General features: G+C 45.6%; 1 protein-coding gene across 1 annotated transcript in view; it reads left to right on the forward strand.

Moving 5' to 3' along the window:
- Positions 1–9,418, forward strand: part of TBC1D2B (TBC1 domain family, member 2B) — a 115,155-nt gene that overhangs the window by 86,391 nt on the left and 19,346 nt on the right. Inside the window, exons 7-9 of the mRNA XM_006870896.1 lie at positions 1,721–1,831; positions 3,430–3,623; positions 6,958–7,452. Coding sequence (XP_006870958.1) covers positions 1,721–1,831; positions 3,430–3,623; positions 6,958–7,452 — 800 coding nt within the window. The remainder of the gene's footprint in view (positions 1–1,720; positions 1,832–3,429; positions 3,624–6,957; positions 7,453–9,418) is intronic.

A 9,418-nucleotide genomic window follows, 5' to 3' on the forward strand; every position in this document is an offset into this window, starting at 1 on the left:
TGACGGCTGTCGTAAAGCAGACATTAGTTTCTGTGATGAGGAGTCCGAACCTCCTCAGGAGCCCTGGACACTGGCCTGTCAGGTTAGGAAGGAGAAACAGGAAGAGGGAATGCCACTCTGAGTAGAGAGTGAAGCTAAGTAGCACTTAGCCATCACTGCCCTGGTTGATCCAGGTCTGGTTCTCAATAGCACCTGATGATGATGATTGTTGTTAGGTGCCATCGAGTCAGTACCAACTCATAGTGACCTTATGCACAGCAGAACGAAACACTGCCTGATCCTGGGCCAACCTCACTACTGTTGCCATGCTTTAGTCCATTGATGCTGCCACTTGGCCAGTCCATCTCGTTGGGGGTCTTCCTCTTTTTCTCTGACCCTCCACTTTACCAAACATGACATCCTTGTCCAGTGACTGATCCCTCCTGACAATACGTCCGAAGTATGAGAGACAAAGTAGGAGAGATGATGATGATTAGCTTAGTCTTCTTTCACTTTTTTTTACTCCATGTTCCACAACAGGCTGAAATGAACCTCTGGCATCTGCCTTTGCCAGACTTGAGCCTGGTCTCAGCAGAGTTGGCGACCAGAGCTTGTTACAGTCTGTCTTAGTTATGTAGTGTTGCTATAATGAATATGAAGGGGCTTCAAAAGCTTAGCTTTTCATTGTTTTTTTCGCAAATCTTTTGAACCACAAGTGCATGACTCTAGCAAACAGTAATGTATTCCCTCTCAGTTAAGCAGGCTAGTAGGAGGTCCAAATTCAGAGTCCCAGCAGCAGGGAGGAGTTTCTCTCTCTGTTGACTCACAGTTCAGGAGGAATGTCCTTGTCTCCTTTCAGCATCTGCAGGCCTGTCATTCCATGGAGATCTCCAGGTGTCTTGGCCTCAATCTAACCCTGAGTCTAGGAGGCTCCCAGCACAGGGACCTGGGTCCCAAGGATGCACTCTACTCTTGGCAATTCTTTCTTGCTGGTAGTACAACTTCATCCTCACACATTGGCTTATCACACATTGGCTTTATCACATCAGACAACTACCAGATCACTGAGAATCACGGCCCAGTCAAGCTGACACATATAGGGAGGGGTGGGGGCGGATGTCACAATCCACTCTATGACGTGTTCATAACACGGCAAAGTTGGTAAATTTAGATGAAGAGTATATTGTTGTCATTGTACTTTTCTTTCTCCTCTTCAATAGGTTTGTAACCTTTTAATGTTAAAAAGTTGGAGAAAATATTCTCTTGAATACTTTATACAGCAGAGATATTATCAAGTAGAATTCTTTAGTTGAGGGCTTGTGTTTTTCATGTGTAGTTTTTCTGTATAAACTGGATAAGTAAAAAGGAGAAACTATAGAAAACGTGTTCAGTTTTTTTTTTTTAGTTATAAAATAAAGAGTATAGGATAATGCTCTATCATACCTCCTCTATGAATGTGAATAGATGAAAATAAGGAGGCATTTCTCCTGTCAGCAGGAGTAAAGTGGCCACCATTAAATAAATAACATTTCACAGTCTCCTTCCTTACAGCACTCGTGCCTGCCTGTCTTATGTTGCCAGGGGTGGCTGCCAATTGGGAAGTGCCCAGTAAGCGCTTTCAGTTCCTTACAACTCCCTGCAATGTAGCAGCACTCTCTGCTTGATGAGGCAGCCAAATGTTGGATGCATGTAAGTCAACTTTCAAACAATTTGAATTGGTTGATTTTTTTCCTCTCAACAGGATAATCTGCAGGGATACAAAACCCAAAATAAATTTCTAAATAAGGAGATTTTGGAACTCTCAGCTCTACGAAGAAATGCAGAAAGGCGAGAGAGGGACTTGATGGCAAAGGTGGGTCAGGATGGGCGTGTCTGTCCTCAGGTGGGAAGGAGGTCTGTTTGGGAAACAGCTCTAATGCAGGTGTGTTTGAGAACCTGTATGAAAATCCCAGGTTTGAAGGGACATGGTTTCAAAATAGAGTTCAAATACCTCGTGTGCCATGCAGGGCTCTATACTTAGTTTCATGTTGTCTGTGGTGAAGACAGAAATGCCCTGAGGTGTGACTTCCATTTACACATATGCATTTTCAGTGGCATTTAAAGAAAGTCAGAAAGCAAGAACACTTCTAAGGTCCCCCAAATTGAAGGTATTTGGGTGTTGATATGTGTTACTGAGTATGAGTTTTTACCTGTGAAGTGGGCCTGATGAGCATAACGCAGCCCCTGCAAGCCTGATAGAATTGACCTCAGAGTTCCAGTGGTGGACAGAAAGTGGGAGGTACCATAAACATTACAGTTTGTTAGATACATGCCTATGTATAAATGCACATGTGTGTATAAATATGTATACTGTACACATGTATATGTGTAAGGAGTCCTGGCATGTCGCTGTGCGTTACTGCGCTAGGCTGCAAAGTCAGTTTGAACCACAAGGTCAGCAGTTCAAGCTCACCAGCCGCTCCTCGGAAACCCTATACAGGGTCGCTATGAGTCAAAACCTATTCGATGGCACTTAACAACAACAATGCATATATATGTGTATGTTGTTGTTGTGAAGTGCCTTCAAATCAGTTCCGACCCATAGTGACCCTGTATAGGGTTTCTGAGGAGCAGCTGGTAAGTTTGAACCACTGACCTTGTGGTTCTCAGTCCAGTGCTGATCCTACAGCACCGCCACCTCAGAGTCCATATATATACATATGTATGCTTATTTTGTTTTTTGTGTGTATATATATATATATGTTGTTGTTGTGAAGTGCCGTCGAGTAGGTTCCGACCCATAGCGACCCTGTACAGGGTTTCCGAGGGTGTAAATCTTTACAGGAGTAGAAAGCCTCATCTTTCTCCCGCGGAGCGGCTGGTAGTTTCGAACCGCTGACCTTAAGGTTCGCAGCCCGATTCGTAACCACTATGCTACCAGAGCTCCATATATATATATATATATATAAAACATAGATGCGATACACCTTTTTGGAACAAGCCTGACAGCATCTTCCAAAACCTTGTTCCTGCATGTTTTCTAAGGGGATAAAGTGGCAGATGAACGCTTGGCCTGGTCTTAGCATCCTGGGGAAGAGTTGGTGTCGCAATGGGGTGGCCACTGATGACCCATGTCCCAAGTGGCACCCAGCCTGAGCTGAGGAATTAGTTGGCATGCAGCCTGGTTCCTGCGGCTCATCCTCTGGCCAGGGCTACTCTGTATGCTGCCCTCTAGAGGCGTGATTACCACCACCCTTCTGTGCTCAGCCCATAGGAGGAAGCCGGTTCCATGGCCAGCCATCCTGAATGTAATTGGGGCCCGTGACATAAATAAATCTCTTGCCTTTTATATGATCTGTCTCTCACTTCCTAGTAGTTTTGGGCTTGTCACTCACTGATTGCTTGAGGTCCCTAAAAATGGTTTTTTCTGTGTTCTGTCTGAATGGCAGTAACCAATCACATTCTCTACAGTATTCTAGCCTAGAAGCCAAGCTCTGCCAAATAGAAAGTAAATACTTGATATTGCTCCAAGAAATGAAGACGCCAGTGTGCTCAGAAGAACAGGGGCCTGCTCGGGATGTTATTGCCCAGTTGTTGGAGGACGCTCTGCAGGTTGAGAGCCCGGAGCAGCCAGAGCACGCCTTCATTAAACCTCATCTTGTCAGGTAAAGGTGCTCGTACTGCTGTGTGTAGTCAGACCATGCAGCAACTCATCCCGTTGCCAAAATTCCCCTTTTCCACAGAAGTAGTAGGAACTCTGGTAGTATAGTGGTTCCGAATCAGGCTGCTAATCTCACGGTCAGCAGTTCAAAACTATCAGCTGTTCTGCGGGAGAAAGATGAGGCTTTCTGCTCCCATAAAGATTTACAGCCTCGGAAACCCTGTGCAGGGTCACTATGAGTCAGAACCGACTCCACGGCACATAACAACAACAACAGTAATAGTTACTCACAGAGCTCTTAACACACTCTGTGTGTCTTTATCTAAAGCTCACAGTCCCCCGTTCTGTCAGCAGAACAGATACCATCCTCTTCCTCCCAGTAATAAACACAGAGCTCTTGATTCCACACCCTTTTCCCAGGATCAGGTGAGGTAACCTTACTTCTGGCCCTGCAGGGGGAGCCGGGCTTCTGTGGAGGAGAAATGCTCTCCTGGGACACATGGTGGTTTGAAAGCCAAAAGATCCCCTAAGAGGGAACTGGGCCTTCTTGGCAAGTGAAAACCACTTAGGTTACTTGATTGATTCACTGATCCAGAACCCACTGGGCTTCTAATAACAGCCATGAAGACAGTTGCCCCTGAAACGCACTTCAGAACACACACACAATACTGTATATATTCGGGGAGAAATTCTCAGAACCTGGAAACCCCTCAGGATTTGGGCTACCTGTTGCTGTTGAGTGGACTCTGACTCATAGCAGCCCTGTAGGGCAGAAGAGGACTGCCCCATGGGGTTTTGTAACCTTTACAGAAGCAGACAGCCCCATCTTGCTCCCATTGAGTGGCGGGTAGGTTCAAGCAGTCACCCTTTCCGTTGTAGCCAAGTGCTTAGCCACTGCACTGCAGGGCTCATGGGTCTTGGGTTAAGAACTCTGTTTCTGTATTCCGGGGGCAGAAATGGGCCTGCAGGTTTACTTGTGTCTGCAGGTTTACTTGTGTCTGCAGGTTTACTTGGCCTAGCCTCCTCCTCTGTTTGTTCCCCTTTACCACCCGGAGTCTCCCTGTGGCTGAGCTGTGCTTGCTGTATTCTCCTTGCTTCTCCTGCACACTTCTCCAGGGTCAGGCGAAGATCTGCTTCCATTTCACATGACCTTCCACCTCTCTGAGCGCCAACACCCGCCTGCCTTGGCTAGGCTGCTCAGGTGACAGTGCTAAACTCCACCCTCAGAACATGAGCAGCAGCATCTGACAAAGACTCTCTTCTCTCAGGTGTACTGTGTGCTGGGACTGGACCCCCCCAGGTGTCTTACATGTGGAGTCGCATTTAATGCTCAGTGAGGCACGTGCTTTTAGCCTCACAGAACGTGAGGAAGCTGGGGTGAGGGAAGTGATACCATGTGCCCAGAGATTAGAGTGTGGGTATCTTTGGGGGCTGCTATTCCCTTAGCCTTAATTCCTCTCAACCCTAATGTTTTACAGATATCCCACCCCCCTTTTAAAAATATTTTATGGTGGTTTTTTTATATTAAGATTTACCCAGTAGTTTAGGTTTCCATTCAGCAGTTTCTACACAGATTGTTTGCTGACTTTGGTTGCATTGCTTACAATACATGAGCATTTTCACTATTTCTACTTCCATTAATCTAGTGTCCCTGCCTGCTCACATTCTGATCTTTGTTTTGAATTAATTTTTTACTGTAAATAATAGATGATTTTTTAAAGGAGCACAGTTCTTAAAGTGACATACATTACTTTTTAGCCAATTGATTATTTCACTACAAGGTGAATTCCAGTTAGTTCGGACTCAAGGTTCAAAAATAGCTCAGGGCTGTAGTCTTGGGGAATCTTCTAGTCTTAAGCAGTCACTACAGTAGGTCTGCAGTCCTGGTGTGGTGCTGCAGGATAAAGGTCAGTTTGCACTGCAAAGTCGGCAGTTCAAACCCACCAACTGCTCCTTGGTGTAATTGGGGGTTGCTGTGAGGCAGAACAAACACTTAACAACAACGTAGTAGGTCTAGTTTTTAGGTAGTTGTTTTTGTTTTGTTTTTTTCTTTAGAAATATGAGATTCTCTTCCACATACTTTCCTCATTCTATTAGGGTCTGTCTGTTGTGGTCTGATTGGAATGGTCAGTAGTGGGCACCATCTGGTTCTTCTGGTCTCAGGATAGATGAAGGAAGTTGTGGTTCATGTAGACTATTTGTTCTGTAGACAGATTTCTTCTCTGAGTCTTTGTCTTCTTTCTTTTTCTTTTCCTCCAAACAAGTAGAGGCCAGCAGTTGTATCTTAGATGGTCGCTTATATGCTTTTAAGAGCCCAGACATGACTCACTAAACTAGACTGTAAAACATAGTCTTCTTATAAACTGTATTATGTCAGATGACTGAGCTGTGGCACCAGACTATGGTCCTAATCTGTCAACCCAGAAATTCCGTCCTGCACGGTGTTTGGTTACATCTAAGAAGTATTCGTAACTGTGCTCCCTTTGTGCTTTATCATATATATGAATATATGTGCATATAGTTAAATAGATGCATACACGTACTTATGCATCCATATATAAACACACCTATGTGACACTGTAGGATAAGCACTGGACTGCTAACCACAAGGTCGGCAGTTTAAAGTCACCAGTCGCTCCTCAGAAAACCTACACAGGGTGGCTGTAAGTCAGAACTGACTCAACAGCACTTCACAACAAAAACATGCACATATATATGGAGTCTTAGTGTGGTGTTGTAGGATAAGCACTGGACTGCTAATGCAAGATCCACAGTTCAAACCTACCAGCTGCTCCTTAGAAATCTTATACAGGGTCATTATGAGTTGTAATTGACTCAACTCTACAGCACTTAACTACAGCATACACATGGAACCTACATACATAAATATATACGCATACATACGTATGTTGTTTGTGTTTAAGGTTGTATCTCGTCTTTTTAAATCATGTTTTTGAAGCATAGGACATAAGCATATGTTTGTGTATGACATAAGCACATGCACACATTTATTTATGTAGCCAAATTTTATCGATCTCATTTTGGGTCTTGTTTTAATTTTCTTCTCTGTATTTCTGTTTTGGACTTCACTTCTTATAGAACCGATTTTTCCATATGATATCAAGAAGGGATCTTATTTTATTTGTTTCTTGTATGGCAAGCCAGTTGTCCCAGCCCTATGTATTGAGAAGTTCATTTCCCCCTGCTGATTTCAAATGCCCATCATGTGTGAAAATATCACATCTACATGGATTGATTTCTAAGTTCTCTGTTCTGTTTCAGTGGTCTTTTGGCCAAGATGGTGCCATTGTAACATGTCATTTTGTTTTCCTCACCAGTGAGTATGATATCTATGGCTTTCGGACTGTACCTGAGGATGATGAGGAAGAGAAACTGGTGGCCAAAGTCCGAGCGCTGGACCTGAAGACACTCTACCTCACAGAAAACCAGGACGTCTCCACCGGGGTCAAGTGGGAAAACTATTTTGCGAGCACAATGAACAGGGAGATGGTGTGCTCCCCAGAACTCAAAAACCTGGTCCGCGCAGGGATTCCACACGAGCACCGGTCCAAGGTGTGGAAGTGGTGTGTGGCCCTTCACACGAGGAAGTTCAAGGATAGCACTGAACCTGGGTACTTCCAAGCATTGCTGCAGAAGGCGCTGGAGAAACAGAACCCAGCCTCCAAGCAGATCGAGCTGGACCTGCTGCGGACACTGCCCAACAACAAGTACTACTCCTGCCCCACCTCGGAAGGCATACAGAAGTTACGCAATGTCCTGCTTGCCTTCTCCTGGCGGAACCCCGATATCGGCTACTGTCAGGGTCTGAACAGGTGGGTGCCCTACCCACAGAGCACTCCCTCTTATTGTTTAGGTGCCATCAAGAAGAGTTGTAGGTGCCTGGCACAGCCTGGAGCTCTCTCCTTTCCTGGTAGGTCAAGAAAGGCCAGTCATTGAAGGAAAAGAACTAGCGGAGGCAAACTGCCTTCAATTTTACAGTACCCTCAGTTCTACAGTAATGATGAAAACAAACGTGCTTTTAGAAGGCACTGGTGTTAAGTGCCATCGAGTCACTTCCAACTCATAGCAACCCTGTACAGGGTTTCCAAGGAGCGGCTGGTGGGTTTGCACCACTGACCTTGTGGCTAGTAGTCCAGTGCTGATCCTTAGAAAGCATTAAGAACACCAAATTCCTTTGAAACTTGGTTCCTCCTTTTTCCTTCCTTTCTGTTGTCATCACTTTGAGGTTTTGATGAGAAGTTGGATTTCTTGAGTTTATAATGAGTGGGGTGGAAACTGGTGGCCACGCCTTGTACTCCCAACACTTCTCCAGCTAGTGGAAACTTCACTCTGGAAGAGCCCTAGCTTGTTTCCTTTTGAGTACAGCCTTCCAAAGGTCTTGCATACTTACCCTGCAAGACAGAGGATGCTGAGAAGCTGCTCGCCTTTTCTCACCAGTGCAGGCTCCTCATCCCGAGCTGTGCTGGGACAGGACCAGCCTCGGCAGGTACTGAGGGCTGCTCTCTGGTGTGAAAACTGCTCGCTAAGGACCGAGCTTTTCACAGCCTGACTGAATCGCACTTGGCTGCCGGTCTACTGCTGCTGCTGCTGTGGTTGTGGCTGCCCTTTGCTACACCTTGCGTAGTGAAATTAGGTAACCACACTTGTTGGAAGTGTGGATAAAGTAAGAATGAAGAAGCCCTGTGGGCATGCTTCAAGAATTCCACAAGTGTAGGTGTGTGAGCTGGAGGTTTTGAATGCTGGCCTGTATCCTGGCTTCATTAAACCTTTAGATTCCTGAGGGTGCCAGATATTGAACTCCAGATAAAGGGAGGACGAGTTGTTGTAACTGAATATTACAGAAAGAAAGCCTTCTTGGTTAAGACCTGAAACCTTTCCAGGAACTCATGGCCTCTGGTGGTGGTGAAGAGAGGGCGGCCTCTCTCTGTGCTCCTCGGAAGCTAACGGTAACAGGGTCAGCTGTTTCTGGTCAGCTTCTCTTCAGAAAAGCCCTGTAAGTAGGAGATTGGCAGAGCAGCCTGGTTTTGCTTCATGCCACAATTCCCAGGGTATTCTCTGTCCCAGAGTTCCTGAAGCCTCAAACCTGAGCAAGGATCCTGGTGAGGTCCTAAGAAAACCTGTGTGCCTCCCTCCTGTGCAGTTAAGTGCTGTCGAGTCTGTTCCAACTCCCCTGTGTAGGGTTTCCAAGGAGCCGGCTCATGGGTTTGAACTGCTGACCTTGCAGTTAGTAGTTCAGTGCTTGTCTTACAGCATCACTCTCCGTTTATCTGGTATCATCATGGGATCAGTCGGTCCAGATGCAGTAAATTTTCCTGAGTTTTCACTCTGTACATTCACCCCCCACCAGCTTTGAAGGTTCTAAATATTAACCATTTAATTAGAAATTTTCCTTAAAATATTTTGAGCATGTCCACGCCTTCTGTGTACTCAGAAGGTGTGTGGAAGATGCGTTCACATTTTCGAGATTATTCGGGTCTGTCTTCTGGAACAGCAGTGAGTTAAAGGGATGTCTGAGAAGGCTCTGCCGCTTCTGAGGTCCACGGTGGCTGTGGTGGCTGAGCTCATTTCCTGTTTGTCTCTTTGTCCCTGCCGCTTGTCCCCTTTCTGTCTTCCATTCCTGTTATTCTACACTTATCCTAAGTCTCTCTCTTATTTCTGTCTCCCAATTTGAGATGGAGTCATCATCATTTTAGCGTAGTGGTTATGAATCGGGCTGCGAACCTTAAGGTCAGCGGTTCGAAACTACCAGCCGCTCCGCGGGAGAAAGATGAGGCTTTC

This window comes from Chrysochloris asiatica, unplaced genomic scaffold (genome assembly GCF_000296735.1).
Source record: "Chrysochloris asiatica unplaced genomic scaffold, ChrAsi1.0 scaffold00156, whole genome shotgun sequence".
Classification (NCBI taxonomy): Eukaryota; Metazoa; Chordata; class Mammalia; order Afrosoricida; family Chrysochloridae; genus Chrysochloris; species Chrysochloris asiatica.